The sequence below is a fragment of the Mchenga conophoros genome, linkage group LG10 (assembly GCF_057382185.1).
Source record: "Mchenga conophoros isolate Kocher_MC1m ecotype Shallow Benthic linkage group LG10, M_conophoros_male_GT1.1, whole genome shotgun sequence".
NCBI lineage: Eukaryota > Metazoa > Chordata > Actinopteri > Cichliformes > Cichlidae > Mchenga > Mchenga conophoros.
The window spans coordinates 26595692-26617728 of record NC_140535.1 but is presented as its reverse complement, the minus strand read 5'-3'; the positions used below and the strand labels follow the sequence as shown (position 1 = coordinate 26617728).

General features: G+C 38.9%; 2 protein-coding genes across 2 annotated transcripts; one reads left to right on the top strand and one right to left on the bottom strand.

The window, feature by feature from the left end:
- Positions 1 to 3605: 3605 nt before the first annotated feature.
- Positions 3606 to 8697, top strand: xtbd1 (XRN2 binding domain containing 1). The gene is made up of 3 exons (XM_085289605.1): positions 3606 to 3842; positions 8118 to 8223; positions 8308 to 8697. Exons 1-3 carry the CDS (start codon positions 3631 to 3633, stop codon positions 8314 to 8316), a joined length of 327 nt encoding a protein of 108 aa, XP_085145731.1. The 5' UTR covers positions 3606 to 3630; the 3' UTR covers positions 8317 to 8697.
- A 1248-nt stretch (positions 8698 to 9945) lies between these two features.
- ube2b (ubiquitin-conjugating enzyme E2B (RAD6 homolog)) lies at positions 9946 to 20700 on the bottom strand. The gene is made up of 6 exons (XM_085289604.1): positions 20501 to 20700; positions 15510 to 15590; positions 14721 to 14746; positions 13605 to 13694; positions 11833 to 11921; positions 9946 to 11679 (listed from the first exon to the last, which is right to left on the bottom strand). The coding sequence occupies exons 1-6, from the start codon at positions 20542 to 20544 to the stop codon at positions 11551 to 11553; spliced, it is 459 nt and encodes a 152-aa protein (XP_085145730.1). The 5' UTR covers positions 20545 to 20700; the 3' UTR covers positions 9946 to 11550.
- Between the last annotated feature and the right edge of the window lie 1337 nt (positions 20701 to 22037).

Below are 22037 nucleotides of genomic sequence, written 5' to 3'. Positions count from 1 at the left end.
TTTTTCTGTGGGAATTGGAGAGGAGGTGAAAGTGGATCTGCATGTACTTGTGAGTTTTCTTGTCTATAGGACTCGTCTGAGGTACATCTGAAGAGGCTACACTCAGTATTTAATATAGGTGTTCAGATGCGTACATTATACATGTGCATTTATGAGGAAACATCAATCCTCAGTGCACAGAGATTGTGTGTTTTTGTGTTGCAAACTTAGCAGGCAGATGGAAGATTAAGACAGCACCGTGTTCCTTTGGAGTTTGCTCATGCCTCCGTGTTCTTTTGTGATGGTGCGTGAAACACTCAGTTCGGAGCAGCAGGAGAATGCAGCCTGTCAAGATGAAGTTTTGCAACCACTTGAAGTAAACTGACACTGCGTGGAAATAGAATTGCAATGTTCAAGGCTCCACTGGAAACGAGGTGAAGATAAAACATCTGGGCGTTTAAAAGGCAAATAAGGGGACTGTCAGAAATCATTTTCAACTTAGTTATTCAGCAAATAAAGCCAATAAACACAGCCAGTGCAACAGCTTGACTCATTCATCACAGAGTTGTGTTTCTTTATTGTTATTTTTGGTTGCTCAGATATATCTTTTATATGTGGCGCTAACCTTGAGAGACACACCAAAAAAAATCAGGCTAAAAAAGAAATCCTGGCACGCTGCTTGATGATTTGACCTCCATTAAATTGGGGTTAACTGAGCAGTCACGCACAAGTGAAACGACTGCAAAGAGCAGCCTGGCCTTTGCTAAGTGTCTATAGTGTTCACTGCACTTCACAAGGTCCTTACCTTCACATAAAGATGACTCCATATTTCTTCTTCTTCTTCCCCACATCTTTTTTCAGCTTCTCATCAGTGTTTCCGTCACATTAAATAAAATCCTGTCTGGTTCTGCACAGACGTTATTTCATGTTTGCACGTCTGAGTTTTGTTCCAACCTGCTTGGCCTGTTAGTCCCTCTAGATTGTGTCTCTCCGGCGTTCCTACGAGACAAATCTCATATGCTTTAGATGTTTACATAACCGGATACGCTTGGTGTACGTGTCTTCTATAAATATTTGCCTGCCTATTGCATTCAGCCTTATAAAATTACATAACAACAATAATGGAAAACAAATGTATCATTTTTCACTTTTCACTGTTTATCTTCTCAATCAATTCCAACTTGCAACTCTTCTTTGTGGTCATTTTTGCAGCCCTTAAGCCACATTTCAAGTCTATTGATTATTTATTACCATGCAGAGCATAAAGCTACTCGGACTAGACCCTTTAATCTCACTGTTATTAGATGGATTTCGCTGTGCTCTGAAACGCAGCGACTGAGCAGTGTGCTTGTCTGTCTGTCCCTCTGAATTCATGTTGGCTTGCCTTTCCCTGGAATCCCTCTGCATATCAATGACTTCATGTCAAAACAAGCCCCAAATCCTCTGCTGTGTGCGAGTGAGAGCGTCATAAGGATGGAAGACTCTTGTAGGCTTATGCAGCGCACATATCTGTGCAGACAGAGGGAAATGGAGCCTGCCTGTGTGTGTCCCTGTGTGTGTGTTTGAGTATATCTGTGAGCTTGAATGACTGTCCATAAGCTCCTTTCCATAGACTGGAGGTCCAGTGTTTCTCTCTGATCATTCCTGGCAGGCTGGTCAAGTGCATAGAGATTTCACTCAAGTAAGAAGGAAAAAAAAAACATGAAAGCGAGTGAGCGAGCATGTGGTGCAAACATTTCACTGACACACTACCTGCTCCGTGAATTTCAAACATGGAAAGACGGCACAGAAGGAGGGGGGTAGAAGCCCCGGGAAGCCTAAAGCTGTGTTGGCCCAACTACAGTCTACAGTCAGCTAATGTGGCTTCTTGGCAGCCGTTAAAGGCGGTGAGTGGCTCTCCTTAAATTTTGAGACTGCTGCACGTAAAAAGCAAAAACACGGATTCAATTAACATTACGGATGGCTTCGTTTCATTCATGCGAATCAGTGTCAGGGTCCAGGAATTACCACTTAACACGGAACACAGACTTATCCTTGAAGTGATCTCATCTGCTTTGATTAGTCAGACGATTAGAAGAAATGCGATCAAAAGCATTCCTGCCATGTAAGTGAATTCTTTTAATCACACTACACTCAGACCTCAGTAAATGTTCTGATTTTTTCAAAATAATACTTTAATAAATGCTAACTTATTATGTGCTTTAACAAAAAAAAAAATTAAAATATTTTTCCAACAAATTTAACAAAAAAATCTCATTTATATCTGCAGTCCCTGGGTGGAGTCTTTCAATAAATGAAATATTCAATATTTTTTTAAAAATAAAATAAAATTAAAAACAAGTAATAGTCAGAAGACAGTCATTTTCTGAGCTAAGATGGGGTGTTATGTTGTAGATTGAAGTTTGAACATTTCTTAAAGCAATATTAAAACCAATAGAATCGTAATGACGCTGTTTCAGTTTTTAAAAAGTAAGAAAATAACGTTGAAAAAAACTTTTTTAAATTTATAATATAATATAATGTTTTTTAAATGTGTGTACATGGCAAGGCTACATTTACTAAGCCATGTTAAATTCTCTTTTTGCGCTTGTTGGTTTTAGTTGTTACAGTATAGTTTATTATATATTTACTTCTGGAATCTGGAATAGATAAATAAATGCAGAAATTGAGACATGAGATATAAATGTAAGAGAAAGCTCTCTAGATTATCTGAGAGGGATAATAATTACTGTCCATTACTGCCTGACTGTGGAGGGCCAAGAGTCCCAGAATGCAATAAATAAATACAAAATTAAACAATTAATTAAATGCATTGATAACAAATTTAAATTTGAAATAAATAATGACAAAAATTCAATTAAATTCACAATTTAAAAAAAATTCTGGTTCGTTTGCTGTTACTTGCATAGCCAGTGAAGATAGATCGATACCAGATAATTGTTTGATGCGTCATCACAGAATTATTAGTGATGTGTGCAGTCAGGTATCCCAGAAAGCATTTTGAACAAAACTAGTTGCCTTTTATAGCTGAGCAACTTGACGGAGTGGTTATAAAACTGTATAAATATTTAAAAAAAAAAACCCACAGGTAATTACATCTCCTTTTTTTTTTCATTGTAAATACTAAGCACCTGATGTCATCAGTTATGCTGCTGGCGCACTGTAAGCTCTGTCTTCTGCCCTACTTGCCAAGTGGGAAGTAACAAGTGTGCAAGTACAAACTCTGTGTACTTGTCACTGAGAAACACCCACTGAAAGAAACAACTCCACACCAAAACAGTGGGTTTAACTATATCGGCTTTAACCCCACTCCCCGACTTTAATGGGTGAGGCTGACACAATAAATTCATGAACCATAAAATAATCAATTAGATAGTAAAATAATATTATTGATTTTTAAATAAAATGAATTTATATGTTAATTTATTAATTATTTGATACATTATTTCTTAATTATGGCACTTCATAGTATCTCTGAAGCACACTGCATATGAAATATTGAGAGTTGCTGTTCACGTTTGGATGTAAACCACCGCTCTGCTCCACCACTGCGTGGCGCTGTGGAAAACAAGCAGGGCTGTAAGACGACTTCAAAGACCCGCTTGAAAGGACAGGAAGTCGCTTTTGTTGTCTTGGCCGAGGGAGAGCAAGATGTCTTCCCTGGACGTTCAGGATTTTATCCAGCAAAACCGAGCTGTGGCCGAGCAGGTGGAGAACTACAGAGGCTACTGGGAGAGCGACAAGCACTGGGAGCCCAGGCGGGAGTTCATCCTGCGGAACTTGAATGACTTTGAAGACTCGCAGCTGGACCACCTGCTCTCCCTCTCAATGGTGTGGGCCAACAACGTCTTCCTCGGCTGCCGGTGGGTAAACACAGCGTGCTTTCATGCCTCTAATTAAAGCCTGCTGACGGACACTTTTTCTAAGACAGCCGCTCCACAGCTCCCTCAGCCCGGGATGACTAACCACTGTTTTTAAGTTTAGTCTTCCTTATTAAACAAACTAAAGGGTTGCTAAAGGGTAACAACCAGTGTTCTCTTTTCTCTGAAATTGTTATTAGTTTAATTTTAGATTTAGTATTTACTTACTTACTTATTATTATTATTATTATTATTGTTGTTGTTGTTGTTCCTGCTGCTTACTTACCCTAAACTATTTATATTCAGAGTTTATTGTTTATAGTGAGGTTTATTTTCCGCTGGTGGGCTCGGTGCTGCCCCCTGCAGCACTGGAGTCGTCTGCATAAGCTGCAATGCTACTCTGCTACATTTGCTGCAGACGATGCTGAGTTTGTAAAGATTTGTGAAGATATCCTGCTGGATAAATTATGTGGTTATACATTTTTTAAATGGCCCTAAAAATTGTGGTTCAGGGAAAAAATATAATGTATGTATAATGGAAATATCAAATGCAATATTGCATTGATATCAGTATATCAGATGTTTGTGCCGGTGTTGTGCCAAAAAGTGATTGTCTGCCAAAAACTGATTTCCGGTATTTGCCAAAAAGCGATTGCTCATATATAAAGTGCTATAAGTAACTTGTTGGGCTATAATATGTTAAACATATGTCAAATGCATCCCTTATGGATGACATAAAGTCATCTTGAGCCACAAACAACATTCGTGTAGCAAGATACAAGCCGCAATCAGTTTTTGGCAGCGACTTTTATATAACCTTTATTTATGCAGTAAAAAAAAATCTCATTAACATTAAAAATGTATTTTGTAAGAGTAAGTTGCCCAACAGGACAGCAGAAATGGCAGCAAATATTACAATAGTTCTGTAAAAATATTTTAAGTGGGGATAAAGGACCGGATTGGTTATAATGTAAGTACAAGTTGTAAAGATACTTAAAAAACAGATAATTTTTTAATTCTTTATGTAACCCCTTTGTATCCCCTGTTCACCGAAGTCTATTTACGAACATACGTAAAGATATTACACATAAAAAATACACAGAAACACTGGAAATCACTTTTTGGCAGACAATCACTTTTTGGCACAACACCGGCTACTGGACAACATCCAGTCTTTCTTCACTGGAAAAACAGTCTTTGGTTATCAAGTGGGTCTCTTTATAAAGTTACAGGCCTTGTTTTCAATTTAACCTATTTTTGTTACTGTTTGTGGTGGCATCTTATGTTTTTATATATGGTTAGGGTTGCCAACCGTCCCTTAAAAAACGGAATCGTCCCGTATTTAGAAACAAAAGTACACGTCCCGTATTGAGCTAATAAGGGACGCACTTTGTCCCGTAATACAGTGAGAATCAAAAGTAGTCTATAACTTTTAATGGAATTAACACTTTGTTTGAAAACATAATTCCCAGCCCCTCTCCTGCTTTGTGACCAATGAGCTGACAGCACACTTATGACAATTCGAGTATGACAAGTCAGATTACCGCTCATCTCATTGGTTGAGGAAAGGTCGCTTACGGAGAAAATACCGGAAGACAACCGATGACCACAACAACAAGCATGGCCAACAGGGAAACAAACGCCGACACTGCGGTGCAAGTCTCGGACGGCACACTGTGCCTCCATAAAATGAAGGTTATAACAGAAAATCTGTCGCTCGCTCTCTCTGTCTTTCACTCACACAGACACACCACCACATCAACTTTGCTAAATTGCTAATGAAAAACATTGATCAGGCAGCTGTGATTGAGCAGCAATGTAAATCCAACTATGTTCACGGTTGTTGTGGTCGTGATAATTTTGTGATGCCACATGGAAAAGGCTCGGATGAGCTTTCCAAAGTTCTACAAGTTGTGCCTCCATCGCTTGTGTCCAGATCACACGCTGCACAGCTGTGCTGCAACGTCTTTTTCACCGACGTTTACGTGTTTGCAGCTGCGGTGACACCCTCACGAGCGATTGATGATCGGGAGCTGGTCGTGAGGTGTTAATCGCTTCTCGTTACCCCACGTATACTACACGACGCACGATGAAGGCCAAAATCGGGCTGATCACCAAATCGGTCGCACGACTCAAAAATCGGCTCAAAATGGGCCAAAAATCGCACAGTGTAAGCCCAGCATTAGAACAGCAATGTTTGTTCGCTCAGAGAAAGAAAAAAAAAAGGCTGCAAAAGTACAGGGAGGAATGGGAAAAGGAAAACACCTGGCTGGAAAAGTGCACTATAAAGCGCACTGCACTGTGTGCTGGCGCACTTTTTCCATAGGCATGCTTCTATTGGTGGGCACATGAAGAACATGAGGGGCGTGAAAGCTCGGGGAACCCTTTACCAATTTTTTGTCCGCCAGGCCATGGCAGAAGCAGATATGGTATGTAAACACTGGTTTGTTTTTTTTAAACCCTCTGGTTAAGGTTAATATGGGCATGTGCAGTGAATATCAGGGCTATGTGGCCAGAAGTGTAATAATATAATTTATTTTGTGTAATAAACAACTGCAAGGATAGATGATTACAATAAATAGATGACTAATACATAAAAGTAATACATAGATGAGTAATGATGATGAGTTAAGATGCGTAATCATGGGAACAAGTGGGTTTACAAACAGGAGCAGCTGATTAGCATTAGAAAAGCTGAAATAATACCTCAGCTGAAGCCAATTGTACTAAATGCACTATATGTGCACTGTTACAAGAATATTTTTCGTTCTATTGCTTTCTATTAATTTATATAATTGTAAGTTAAGCAGGACAGAGTTCTTTTAAAGAAAGATTTACTTATATTCTCAAAAGTTAAGCATGACAGGCTTCTGTTTAAGAAAGAGACCTGTTTTACTGTGTTAATGTTGTCATTGTGAGCTAAAAATAAATGGCTAAATGATCATTTGTTTCCCATATGGTCATATCACAAAGAATATGCATCTGCTTAAATCAAGTTCAAGTCAAATGGTTAAAAAATAATTTCACACACAAAAAAAGAGCTACCACACTGGGAAGGGTGAAGACAACTGGGTTGCCCGGCCCTGGCCACGAGGTGTCCCTTATTTATTTTTCAGGGAGTTGGCAACCCTATATATGGTGTATATGGTAAAAATTCTGCCACATAAGAAATTGAAACCCTACGATTTAGCGATTCTCTAACCCCAAGCACTTGGCCAAAGTTGAGGGGAAAATCTGCCCTTAAAAATCTCCTCTGACTGGTTGCAGTGTTGTGAAAAACTATTTAAAATGATAAGTGGTTTCTTGATTCAAAAGGTCTGGTAGTAGTCAGGTCTGGGTAACCCACTCTCCAAACTCGTGTTAAGCGTGTGCGGGCAGATATAGCTAACCTTGCAACAGCAAGTATGGATGTGCAATCCCAGAGAAGCTACACTACCTGTGCAATGTGAATGGGCTTCATGGTTCTGCCTCACTCTACTAGCAATTACATGGATGTTAGCAAAAAGCAGAACTAGGGTGGGCTGTCTTTTTGTTGCCTCTCCAGTGCACATGTCACTTTCTTTTGCAACAAAGCAGGTTTCTTCTTCCCGGCTGACTAGATTGATTTACTGACATTTGTGATATACTGTGATTATGAAATGCATGCCTGACTTGATATGAATGATTTGGACTCTTAGACAGAAACTGTTTTTTGTTTTTCCAGTTATTTAAAACAAAATCTGTATTTTTTGTTACACACCAAACAACTTAACAGATCGACTTGTCATTGTAGTAATCTGTAATTGCAGCCACTGGGGTCTGCGACTGGTATTAGCTTTTGGACAGCAATAAACCCACAAAATTGGATTTTCATTTCAGTGAGTTTGAGGGCGCTCGAGGAGCAGCGCTGGCTGTTGAAGTGCATATTGGATGTCTTCTGTGATTACACCTTCTAAAAGACATTAATCCTCGGAATTGGTATAGGGTGCAATCATGCAAAAATGCAAAAATGCCAGATAAAAGGGTATCACTATTTTTTCATCCATAAGTTTGCACTCAAAGGTGAATCAGAAGCAGGACTAAATTTCATTTATATGAAGGGAAATGTGTAGGAGGTGAAGAAACCATTCACATCTGTTAACTTTATCGAAGAATAAACAATTCTTCTCTTACCAGTATTATAGTTTTCTGTTGTTCAGTGATGTTATTTTCCCAGTGCACTATATCCTTACAGAAGAATATAAAGCACACGGATGAATTCTGGTTTAATGAAGTGTTATGTCTCATAATCGATGGCAGGTATAGCACAGAGCTGCTGGAAAAAGTGAAGGAAATGGCTGAAGGCATCGTAGTGGAGGACGCACCGGTCTTCAAGACGAGAGATGAGATTGTTAAGAAGCAACAGGTATGTCTGTGAACACACACACGCAGCATATACATACAGCTATAATGACAGTCTTTGTTCATGGATCTCTCTGCTCCGTCACAGGGTCGATGACCGGACCAGTCATGCTGGATCAACACAGACTGGATTCAGCTTTTATCACGTCAGACTTTTTTTTTTTTTTTTAAATAGTTTTACAATCCTGGTGTTTTTAACCCTTACCTTACCTAACCCTAACCCTTTGTGAGGAGTTCAGACATCAAAAGACATTTTTATTTTGAGCCAAAAAACTGGCCTTTTCAGACTTTCAGCCTTTTTTATTTGTGCACAAACAGCAGCGGTGTCTGCGGGAGTTTGTGAGCCCCACTGCTCGACTATTTCAATCACAGTTTTACTTTTTTTATTTTTTAAAAAATGTGTTTTTTAAATGTAGCTTCAAACTAAAGATGACACTGGTGTTCTTGTCTGAAGCACAATAAAGAACTTGTTTTATCATTTTTGTGTGGTCATTGCTGTCTAGGTCTGTGCCTCCTCCTGGTCACATTGTTTTTGACTACATTATGGAGCCACTCCATAGTTAATCATATACGGCAATAAAATACAAATACTGCTACTTATAACTATGTCGGTTCAACGAGCTCCGACATGTAGAAAAGTGAACTTTAGTTAAAAGTAAAGCTACAGAGGTTAACATGAAAGCTGTTAACTTACTCTGGCACGGTGTGTTGGCAGCTGTCTTATTTTACATGGCAGCAATACCTGCAGCAAGCAGGGGTGACTAAAGGGTGCACTAGACCATATTTACTTGAAGGCTTTAGCAACATTATTTTGCAGATTTCTCTGAATACATTAAAACAATTTAATCAATATGTTTCAAAATATGAAAATTAAAGCTTTTTTGCAGACCAGTGAAAATATAGGTCAGTAAAACTCTTGAGCAGCTGACCTGGGGCTGTGAGGCTGAACACTCGATTATTATTAACATTAATTATTAACATGTGCACCGTCAGAACGTCTGTTTTCTTCAGCAGGAAGCTTTGCAAAAGCACAGGGCAAGCCTCAGTTCTGAGAATGCTGATATAATTGCTTCTCTTCATTACAACCACCACATTCTCCTTTAAAGGCTTACAGACACGCATACCAAGTGATTCACAAGCAAAGTTAAACACGCAGACATGCACTCACCAAACTGACTTCATCCCACAGATTCAATACTGTGAGAACTGTTTTTTAGTTCTAATATATGAGAGCTTCCCAAAAGACTATTTCATCTTAAGCCACGGTTTAGTGACTTAACATTAACATTTTGGGACATTACTGTACTTGTGATTCATTTTTGCATTTAATAAAATCTGATTTAATATGCCACAAATACAATGAATGGATTTAGGTTTTGGCAATATTTACTATTGCTCATTAATAACTGTACATCTTATCAATCAATCACTGCAGTACTAATCTCAAGTTTTGATGAAGCTCACATTGATTTTGGTACGAGCAGCGTAAAGACAGGCTCAGCAAACATGCCAGAAATGTTGCAATATCTTGCTTTAACCAAGTTACATGACAATATGAAAAACAATACTCTGTGTAATAGTTCCACCCTATAGTTAATTATGAGACCGGCTGTCGGTCTCTTCGCGTTAACCCTGTGGGTCCAGGTTACCTGTGTCACCTGGAATTAACCCAGCCTGGTAAAGCGCACAAGGAACCAGATGGATGAATAAATGACCAGAACCTGTGTCAAAGTCTGAAAAATGTGGTTTTTTTATTATGTTTATACAGCATATCGTTAAGTATACATTATGTTTATTTCACAAAATTGTTTTTTATAACATATCCCTTCTGCTTATTGGGTGAGATAAGTCACAAGCCACAATATAACCTTTATTATCAAGGAAAAGAGGAATTCTGGTTTATGATGACTGATTATTTAGCCGGAGTCGGGCAGGTTAAGTGAGTAATTTACACTCGAGGGATGGCGTTTTTAAATGGGGGAAATAAGAGCAAATAAAACGGTGGGCAAAAAGCAGGAATGAAAACAACTTGAGCCCTTAGGAAAACAGTTGACATCACACTCTTAGAACAGGCTTTATGATCTTTGCAGCAGTTTATTCTTATCCAATCAATTCTCTTATAAAGTGCCCAAAAATTATAGGGAAAAAAAACCGTATGAAGCTTTCATTCTCTGCTTATTTGCTAATTCAGATGTCAGCTGTGTCATTTTTAAGAGAAAGAACAAAAGCACCGACTGTGTTCAGGCTGACACATGTCACAGGCGACAAAGCATTCAGAAGTCATTTACTTTCTTTGACAAACTAAATGAGAAAACCAAGAGGAGAACAGTTTGACTGCAAACAGTAAAAAGGTTCAATAAATAGAAAAAGCAGACTAAAGAAACACACGATGTAGAAGCAGAGTACCTCCAGCAATGCCAATTCTGTCCCCATCCCCCCCACATCGAATGATACAGCGACACCACCCACATCTGAACTCGCTGGCTAAGGGCAATCAGGCCCTACATATATTTTGATTATAGCATTATATGCGGTTTCTAATATACCAAAGAATGAAACTGTCGGGGACTGCAGAGCCTCAGTCCAAGTTTTCCGTGTTAATATTCACTTTCTCATAACCCTCTCAAACAACCTTCTTCTACCCGCGAGCAGAAATGATTAAAAGAAAAGCTCAGAGATTGCCAGTCATGATTCATCAGTGCAAGGGAGACTTGGCACTGCTGCAGCCTGTGACGTCTGCGAGCCCAAACCTACAGCATCTCTTAAAATAAACAGAGATATGCTGGAAGAGATCAGGGACTGCTCTTTATCAGCTGAATCTGCTGTCGACTTCAAAGATGACGATGATGGTGATGATGATGCTACCGATTTTGGCTTTTCCCACGACTTTCAAAATAATGATTCAGTCATTGATGTGCCCCTTTCTTAGCCAAGTTGTGGATACAAAAAAAAAAAAAGAGGGGGGGATGGGAAGGAGTCTGTGAAACACAAACAGCATCATTCCAACCAGAGATATATTACAAATTCTGTTAGCAATAACTTATGTCACATCATGCAATAAAAAAATAAAATAAAAGTAAAGACAGGGAACAAATACAAGATTGATTTCCCCTCTCCTGTTTCCCTAAAATGCATTGGCAAGCAAGGTAATGTCCATTCTGGTTTGGTTGTTCTTGCGCCCCCCCCCAGTGTGGCACTTAAGTTCTTCTGATATAGTTGCTGTGTTTTCTTTTTTCTTGATTTTTTTTCTCGATGAGGTAAAAATGAGAGACTGAAGTACTTGGATGGTGAAGAGTGGGTGATGGAGAGAAGAGCAGAGAACAAGAGGAGCTCAGACATCCACCCAGCTCTGCTCCACGATGGCCGTCACCCTCTTCTCGTACTCTCTCTTGTTTTCCTGATAGAGCTGTGCGGCCTGACTGTTGGCTGGGCTGTTGGGGTTTGGCTCGTCCAGCAATGACTGCGAGAGAGAAAAAAAAGGAAGACTAATGATGAAAATGTTGACATCCTGAAGATTAAATAACCAGGAGAGATACTTCGGATGTCCCTGTATAGAATCATCATGCTTCACCGTGAATTAAAATGTATGAAAAGGGAGTGAAACACGACCAACCTGGATGGAGGTGAGTATGGACGACACATCGTATGTGGGGCTCCAGCGATTCTGAAGTATGTCTAAACATATACTGCCATCTGCGTAAACTGACATGCAGAGAAAAAGATCAGCAACACATTTACAACTAAAGCTAATGAGGAATGTATCCGTGACCATTCATTTTATGCTAATGTGCGTTATATTTAATGCTGTATGCTTTCATATTTATTTGTTGCCCCTTGTTTTCTCATTGTACTGTTTTTGTTTGACCTGCCAGAGGCTACAGATTAAATATAGACATTAATGTGCGCCGTCCCTTTAATAAATACATGACACTTTTTAAAATTAAACATTTAAATTGAATTTAAATCATCAAGACAGTTTCTTTACATTACTGGTGAAGTACATTGTAATCTGGTGCTTGTTCTTATTGTAGCACTGCAAACTGCAAACTTAAAAATGAAACAAAGCCATAAATAAGTCTAACATATTACGTACATAACTCATCACAATGCCGGCATCCACCAAGGTTATTATAGTTCATAAAAATGTGTGAAAATACATTTTAGGCTCTGATGCATGTTTATTGAGACTGCGAGATCTGGAAGACTGGGTCTACCACCAGAAACTGAATAAAATAACAAACCATTAAAAAGGAAAATTGACAAATTTACAACATGTTTAGCAAGAGTTGGATATTTATTCTGAGTAAAAATGTAAAAAAGTTAAAACATTCTTACAATTTCATTTTTAAACAGAGGAATTGGGCCGCTGGTATAAACCTAGTGGAAAGTTGCAGTGGTTCATTTTTGCTCCTGGACATTTTTTTTTAACTCTTTAAAAGAAAACGTATATATATATTAACACTGTAGGGTTTCATTTAATAGCTACAGAAGTCTTGATGTGTGTTTATTTGCACAAAATAAATTCAATATTACACAATCATCTACAAAAACCTACAATTTTTTTAGATTGGGTTTAAAACTGAAGCATAGGGGTGCTGGTTTATCTGGCTGGATTAGCTCACTGGTTCAGCATGTGACTCATTTGGCATAAGGTTAATGTGGAGGCCGCCCTGATGCCATTTACTGTTCTTTCTTTCAGCTTTCCTGACGCCTTTCTACCTGCTACAATAAAAGCTAGATGCAGATAAAGTCCTCAGTCTTTAAACTAGGCTGTCCACTCTCCTTCTATGAGATATACCTGCAGCCTATAGACAGGGATGATGTTACACTGTAAAATATAAATCTACTCATAGTTTGTGCAACATTCTTATAGATTTAGTGTAGAAGGTAATTAAAATAGCCAGTAAAAGTCTGATCTACTGACCTGGCAGCCAAAACGTGTTATGTTGAACACTTATTCTAGTATACTTCAACACATAGATCACATAAACATACCTGAAATTTTAAAATCTATTTTTATATTATATATATTGTAACAAAGATGTTTTTAAAGAAATAAAAGGCAATGATTATGTAAATAATTTAAATTTTTATTCCTACAATTTGTTTTTTAGCACAATTTTATATAAACCCGACTGAAAAAGTAACATTTTAGATGATCTGTAACAGATAAAGGATATAGTATAGATATAATACACACAAATAGAGCCATTACAAAAAAGTATTTCTGTATCAACTATAATGTGTTCAGAAATAACCCCACACTGTCATTTTATTCACTAGACTAGCTTAGTTGCTTGAAGGTCAGAACACTTTGTAAGCTTCAGTGAACATGGGTGCTGCACCACTGATAATTGAGGGCATTTCAGCTGCTAGCCCACTTACCATTTGGGTGAAACATTCTGGAGACAAACCGAACCGTGGGAGGCTTGTTTGGGTACTCCTCAGAAAACTCTATCAGAAGCTTAAATGTTCCTGCAGAGATAGACGGAGAGGGTATGAGGCAGAACAAATGACAGACAGAGGGAGCGCGAGGGGGGGGGGGGGGGGGGTGAACGTAAGTAATTTTGCAAGGAGAATACAGATGTGAAGGATGGAGGGGGTCAGACAAAATGAGGGAAAGAATTATGTTACTATAAATATCAGCAGCTCGACTGAAAAGAGAAGCTAGAAAGTTAATTATTATAAAAGTAGCAATGGACAGTTTTAAATCCAAGCTTGTAGAAAACTGTATGAACGCTGCCTGCCCGCCTGGCAGGGGGACGACAATACCACATCAGCCTTTTATGGTCGAGGGGTAAAAATCGTACTTTATGATGCTGCGTCACCGACCTACAAACTTCTGTTCAATTCACATCATACTATAGTTAAAATAAGTACTTTTATTCATATTTATAGAGCCAGTGCGTGGATACAGCGAGTTTTCAGCCCACCAAAACTGAGCCCCTGATAATTGTTCAGTTGAAATTACTGCAGCTGTGATAACTTGCCAAAGGGACTCCTATACAAAAAATTAGACTACAACTTCTTCAACTTTCAAGGATTAAATGTCAGTTCCCCTTTCTACTTAAAAATAATTGTAGCAGTTCCTAACTCTCAGAGGTCTAGTTGTTATCACATGATTAAAATATGATGACCGATTAAAGTACCAATTTGTTTTCAATTTAAGTCATTTTAAATGCATTTCAGGCACTTAAACCACTCCAGATACTCAATTTGTAATAATTTCTAACTTACAATTTAAAAAAAAAAGAAGCTATCTACTCAGAGGTGTGGCGATCCTCACGATAATTGTGGGATTTTGTGCTCAGGTAGACTGATTATTTGAGCATGCAACCCATAATCATTTCACTACACACATGCTGCCCAAAAAGTAATAATACATTGACTGAGTTCTCCGACTCTACAACAACATCACGAGTTCAAGGCAAAGTTAAACCACATCTAGAACTCAGATAAACATGAGGCTGCACTTTAGATGACTCAAAATGTAGAACTTACCATCTTCAAATGGTGTTCCCACAGGCCTGCAGAAGGCAGAGAGAGAGAGATTTAAAATGTTTCCAAAATCCAAATATCCCCACTGCTAATCCCCATTAAGACCCTCTCTAGTAGTACTGCAGTCTGTCCTTCAAGGAGTAGAAGCTCTGCAGACACCAGGGTCCATATTTACTAAGCTCTTCGTGCTCACACAGAACATGTTGAGGGGCCAATTAAAACAGCTGCCTTCATACTTTACATGTGTAGCAGCCTCCCCTTTGATTTAGGTGAGCAACTACGATCGAGTGTATTTTTATAAACCCATGTGAGTATTTCTAATTTGGTTTTGTTACACATCCTTGGTCCTGGTTGGATTTCTAGTTACTTTCAGCTATTCAATTTGCTTGTGCATTTGATGTTTAATTAATTCTTGCGACTTAAATTTCACATCACTTCTGAGTAGATTTTTCTCTAGTCGCTCTTCTTTTAAACACGCACAGCAAATTATCCACCAGAGATACACCCAGTATGCAAAAAGCTACTTCTTTAATATGGGTTCATTCTTAACACACTTTCTTATCTCTAACAGTGTCTTCCAGCCCTCTCTTCCACTGAACACTTGCTGTGACTCCACATGCTGATTTTCCAGACTGCTCTGTGCAACAATCAGGGCTGCAATCAGAAACACTTTTTAAAGCAGAAGGATGTGGTGGACGAGAACACAGTGGGGGTGGGTGGGTTGCAGAATCTGCGCATCACAATCGCAGTGGCACAGTCAAGACGGCAGGGCGGATTTAGAGAATGACTCACCCAAAAATAACAGCGTTCCAAAGCATGATGTTGTTCTCTGATGGCGCTCCGCTCACACCGGTAGGAGGATCTTCTTGAAGTCTGGGCAAGAAAGAGAAAGAAACAGAGACTTTAGAGTGAAGAAAAAGAGGTGAGACGAGAAGACATACACAGCAAAAAAGCCTGAATCAGTGGAAAGGGAGGCAGGGACATGAAGTAAAGGAGCAAAAGCAGGGGGGGGGGGGGAGATAAAGGGGAGAAAAACATGAAAAAGAATGATGGCAAAAAGAAAAACCCCTTAGATGTAAAGGGAGAGAAGCAAGTGGGAAAGACAGCTGAGGAGGGGTGATGGTTTTAATTAACAGCTTTACTGCAGGAAAATTAGCAATCAAAACACGAACTGCTGTATCAACACGACTTTCAACAGACAGCCAGGCTCGCAGGATCAACAGCACTATGACAGTCCTGTTGTCACATGTCAGTGAACATAAGTGCTCATCTGAAGCACTGCAGCACCAGTATTGTATCCACAGTGACCATCAAATCTCTGGTGTTGTTAATGCAAAGCACTTAAGCCATCAAGTCGACCTTCACCTGAAATGACTTCAGAGTAGCACCGACGGGCTATCAGAACAACGTCGAAGCAGGAAACGAGCGGGAGCCAAGAGCCTACACTACAAAGTAAGCTCAACACATCCAGGATCTCTTTTCCTAATCTGGCTTCCCTTACCCTACCATCAGCCATCATCAGATTGTGTTATCACCACAACAAGACAACCCAGGCTTCCCCCACTAAGAGCACTAACGAAGCAAAACTAGCACACACGACCAATCAAAAACAAGGACATCAAATCCAATTTTAGAGATCTAACTAAATCTAAAATGTCGACTGTGTAAGACACAGGAGGATCTGACATGTCATGGCAACTGCTTGTACAATGTACAGGCTGTCGTTTGATATGTGTGAAACCGTTTCAGCCTCATTCGTTCAGCCACAGCACTGCTCTGAGAGGGAGGCAAATTGGGTAAGCAGTTTTAGCATATGTGCAAGTTTTATATAAGGTCAGCAAGAAAAAAAAGCTTAAAGTCCTTTTTTGGCATCACGTCATTATATTAAAGGTTATACACACACACACACACACACACACACACACACACACACACACACACACACACACACACACACACACACACACACACACACACACACACACACACACACACACACACACACACACACACTATTTAAAAACTGCTTGTAGCCAATAGCAAAAAGAAAAAATGTACTGATTCAAATCTGTGTATTATCATCTGTGTTTGACCTTTTCACCTCTACTGTGACCTTGGGCCCAGACCTTCCCAGTAATAGGAAGCCTGTAGTACTACAAAATAAACCTACCTTTGTTTTAATTAAGCATATTAAAATATCCTACAAGTAATATTTTCCCACCATCTTCCACAATGTGCTGATGAAAGTACTGCGAATCATATCCCAACCATAACCTTTACATTTCCTCTATAGACGCTCTACACTGCTAAATAATTCAGCAAGTTTGGTTGCGGAACCATGTGGAGACAAGTGATGAAAACCGGCACATCTACATGTCCAAACATTCTGGCTAATTGATAAAACTTATGTTTCTTCGTATCACAGCAGCTAGACCCCGGCCTGGCAGACTGGGCTCTAAATGAAATCACTTTAGTGTTGTTGTTTTTTTAACAAGTTAAGGTGGAATAACTGCTATGTTTTCAAACATAATGTTTCATATTATATCTTCTCTACACAGACCTCTATCTGATCCGATGAAAGGTGAAAGATTGTCAAATGAGTGCCAGTCAAAGATTTGGAAACCATCGCTTTTCACATGATAGCGCTTGTAATTTGAAGGTAAAAGAGTGAGAAGGTAAAAATAAGAAACTAAAAAGGGTTTGAGATCATATATACATTTGTTTTGGACTGTTCAGCACCCAAATGATTTATCGGCTAACCCAAATTAACCACAGCTGGATTAATCATAATTAAAAATAATAATTAGTCGAGGCTCCACAAATAAAACTACCCAGGCGTGCCTGACAAACGACATGCCACAGCAGCAACTGCCTAGCAACAGAGGCGTCAGCAAATCAAAACAGGTGTGGCAGCGGGTCAACAATTTAAATGAAGTTTCCGACAGCGGCCTCAATAAAATCTGTGTTGGCTATCAAACTGATTTCTGAAGCTCATGGTAGATTATTGTGCAACGTTAAAGGTCTTGCTTCAAATCACCAAATCTATATAGGCCAAGTCCGGCAGTCACTACAGGCTATTGAGGCCTACAATTCCAGGCCCAGTTTAAAAGCTGGTTTAATAAGAGCTTATAGCTATAAAACAAGGTAGGCTGATTTGTGCGTCTGTGAGTGCAGATCCATGTCTAAGTCCCTTGCTGTAGACGGACCCACTGCAATTAACCTCATTTACAGTAATCTCCCTGAACTCTTTGCTGGTAAAGGGAAGCTCCACTGAGTTCATCTTCTAGGATAGACCGATAGTTTATTTTACTTGAAACGTGGGGATTACTCACAAGTCTGCAGTAAGGAAGATTAGGGCAAGTACGGGACTGTTGATGAAGAGACTGCGTGGTGGTAAATTTGACATGAATTGTCAGAAAATAAACTAGGAATGCATTTTAATATATTAGTATCAAGTTATTATGTTAGTATTATATTAAGCTATTATGTAAAAATAAAAACAGGATTATTTGCCTTAACTATATGTGGACCAAAACATGCTCTCTGACCTCTAGAGACCGATGGCTGAGGCCAGAAAATACCCGATTAAGATTTAAATTTTAAAAGACTAGCCTCTTATCCCTACTATACCAGCCTCTTTGATTCTCTTTCTTTGATTGAATCCTGAACTGAAATTAGCCCATTAATTTCAAATTAAAAGCCTCCTTGTGTAAATCAGACACATAAACCCCAAAACTGGGGTTACACATTTTTGGGGGGAGAGGTTTGGCTTTTCCTCAATAGAAAGCATTAAATAAGTAATAAAGTAAGCATTTAGCGAAACAGACTCAATGCCTATGAAAAGGAAAACTGCTCTTATATAAGAAACATTCATATCATCTTTTTGTAGTTATATATCATGAAATACATCCAACATGTTTTCTCTTTAAATAGAGACAAAAAGTACAACTTGGTTTCATGTGACATTAGTCACTGTCATTTTAGACTCTTTATATCAGACACTGCATTGTTGCAGGACTTTAATTGCAATCCCTCATAAAACTGTTTATTATTCTAAAAACAGTGTGGTCAAGATAATCATTCATCTCAAACAAAGCCTTCTGGGAATTATGCAGTTTAGCAAATTCAAACACCTGGGTTTAAAAAAGGTACACAAAGTGTTATAACATGTGCCAAAAGAGGTTTTAATGCTCTCTAATAGAAATCAGAGCTTACACACTATTTAAAATATCCATGTGTTATATGAAAGGGTAATACCTGATTTACAATGCTGCATTAATGCTACAAAGTAAGCTAAAATGCGCTAAAATGTAACTACACGTATAATCATAAGTCTTCCTCATAGTAATATACCCTACAAACTCAGTATTTCATTAGCATACAGAGAATGTATCTACTAAACAATAAAACTATTTTAAGAGTGCAGAGAGATGCCCTGTTTCTCTTTCTTTTTAGCTCTGACGATGTGTGTATACATTCAGAGTCAGCTCTGAAGTCTTCTCTCCTTCCTGTGTTTCGGTAAAAGTAACTGCAGTTTGTGGTTTATCAGCTCCAGCCCAGCACGAGCGGCCCAGTTTCATTCATGAAGGCAGCAATGCAGACAACAACGTACAAGAATAAATGCCACAGCTCACTGCAGCGTGGACTAAAATTATTTCTGAAAATGTATCTGGCGAAGAAAAGAAGGTTAAGCCATACTGAATATAGTCAAAAAGAAAGGACCACAGCATTTATTTACCGTCTTATTACACCGAAATTACTGAGCTAAAACCCCACACAACAGTGTAGCGGCCTATTTTTAAGAATACATACACTTTGACTTACAGGTCAAACAGTTGAGGTTAAGCAATACCATGCAAGACTGAATTCAATCAGCCAGCACTGGCGTGGACATATGCTGATTCGGGCATGTGCAATTGTGTTTCCCTTGCCTCAGTGTCACCATTTACCACCTGGGGACTAGCAGAGCAGAGTTCAGTTACAGTGACACATTATCCCCTCTGCTTCAATGGCTGCTCTTAGTAGAATAGCTCAGCATCTTTTTTCCACTGACAGGTGTGTGTGTGTCTGTTATTCACGCACACACAGTTGGATGCCATATGGAGCGAGGCAACAGATTGGGGATAGCAGGTATTACAAGCAGGCCCTTGCCAGGTGTTATTCCCCCAGGAAGCCTTAACATATTCTTTTTGTTATCGTATCATCACGTACTAACTGTGTGTATTAAATATCTGGATTTAAAATAAAGCATCAGAAACATATAGATAGAGCAATCCCTGACCACAAACCTTGGCAAAACCTGCAACCCCTAGGATGAAATATGACCATGCCGACTGATTGACTTACTTGAAAGCACAATATAAACCTACAGCTTGCAGACTGCGGGTATTAATAGGATAAATCCTGTGACATTTAGCTTCTAATCGGGGCCAGTTAAGCCAAGACAAACGGTCACCAATAAACCTCTGCAAGTGAAGCTGATCCCACACCAAAAAAAGAAAAAAAACAAAACTAGCCATAAAAAAAGAAAACGTTATTCCCTCGGTACAAAAACCTCCCCCCACTGCAGAACACAAACAGCGTTTGAATGATCCCCTAGCGTCTCGGTTACTTCATTAGCCATCAAATATCGAGACAAACCATAACCGATGAGCCTGTCTCACATTAACTCCTGCCTGGGTTTCTGCACAGCATTGTTTGCACCAGGAGCTAACACTAAGCTAGCTGCCGACAGCTTCATGGGCTAAAGCTACACAGAGATACCCAAACGATGAGGACGGTACCTTTTAAAATCTCGCATGAGCCGTCTCCTTGCCGGTGTCGACATAATTCAAAATGTGTTAAAAATACAGATATTTAAAAAACAATAATAATAACCCAAGACCATAGACCGAATACTGTCGGAAACAAAATCCGGTACTTCTTCCGCTTGCAGCTCTTTTCTTCTTCTCCCTGAACCACTGGCTAGCTTTAGCTATTTATGGTGACGTCGGTTGCTTACAGAGGCACAGCCCCTTTTAGCTCACAAACGGTGCTGATGTAAAAGCGTTAATTTAAACACCTCCGAGCTGCAAATCCAACTATTTTTGATACTCTTACTATAGGTGGTGTTCATTTTCTCAAAATACCCGGAACTCTTACATACTGTTCGTGTCAAATTTAACTTAAAAAAAAAAATAGCAGCAAAAAAATTTCCTAAATCCTTTTTCTTTTCCCAAACTGCTCCAGAAATACACAAAATATAATATATTTCAAAATGTACACTGTTTATTTATATATTTATTTAATATTGTGCTACAATTTTCTGTGTATCCAGGCTGTTCCAGGTCATAATTGTGGAGATATGGATTTAAAAAAATATATAAAAAATCTACCACTGTGGTTCAAATCAAGGGAAAATAGTGTTTTTTGGAAATCTTGTGACTGTGAAACTATAAATGTCATATCTGTGTTTATTTTCTTAAGGGACAGTGGTGACAGAGTTCAAGGCGCACCATGACATTGTCATGAGAACTTTTATTTTCCCACCACATTTTATCAAGTTACTTTGAAGGGTCGTATGGAAACACCATAGGAGGGATCATATATGGTACATGTAAGAAACAGAGGTCACACAGAGGTCTGCGGGTGCCTTGAAATGGACACGAGATCTAAAACAGGGCAGTGGTTAGAACTGTCACCTTGTAGCAAGAAAGTTTTTGGTTGGAATCCTGGAGCCTTTCTGTGTGGAGTTTGCATGTCTGACCAACTCCAGAGTAACCGACTTACTCAGGCCTCCTCCCACAGAGAGACAGAGACATGGATTTTAGTTCAACTGATGATAATAATTTAGTAATGTATGTGAGGTAAATGTAGTTTTTCTATCTATCTATCTATCTATCTATCTATCTATCTATCTATCTATCTATCTATCTATCTATCTATCTATCTATCTATCTATCTATCTATCTATCTATCTATCTATCTATCTATCTATCTATCTATCTATCTCAGCGCTTAGACTTGATCTATCAAGTCTAAGCGCTGAGCCATCTTCTATTCACACACTATTAGAGATGATGTCAGTGGAAGGGTGGGCTGTCAAGAAGCCATTCTTATGGAAGGAACACATGGGGGGAAAGGCTGAGGTATAGCAAATCACACAATAACTGGACTAAAAATCAGTGGCAAAAGGTCTGAAGGAGTGATGCATCCAAATTTAAAATTTGATCCACCATTCAATACCGCCTGGAAAGAATCTGATTAGCAACAGCTTCATTTTTCAGCATTACAATAATCCCAAACACCCTGCCAATGGAGTAAAAGCATACCTGGATAGAA

Excerpts from the sequence above, each read along its gene's own strand:
- ube2b (XM_085289604.1), bottom strand. The coding sequence starts at position 20,544 with ATGTCGACACCGGCAAGGAGACGGCTCATGCGAGATTTTAAAAG. Across the intron at positions 13,695-14,720 it reads GGGAACACCATTTGAAGATG|GAACATTTAAGCTTCTGATA; the intron begins GTAAGTTCTACA and ends CTATCTCTGCAG. Across the intron at positions 11,922-13,604 it reads CAGAATGTTTCACCCAAATG|TTTACGCAGATGGCAGTATA; the intron begins GTAAGTGGGCTA and ends TCTGCATGTCAG.
- xtbd1 (XM_085289605.1), top strand. The coding sequence starts at position 3,631 with ATGTCTTCCCTGGACGTTCAGGATTTTATCCAGCAAAACCGAGCTGTG. Across the intron at positions 3,843-8,117 it reads AACGTCTTCCTCGGCTGCCG|GTATAGCACAGAGCTGCTGG; the intron begins GTGGGTAAACAC and ends AATCGATGGCAG.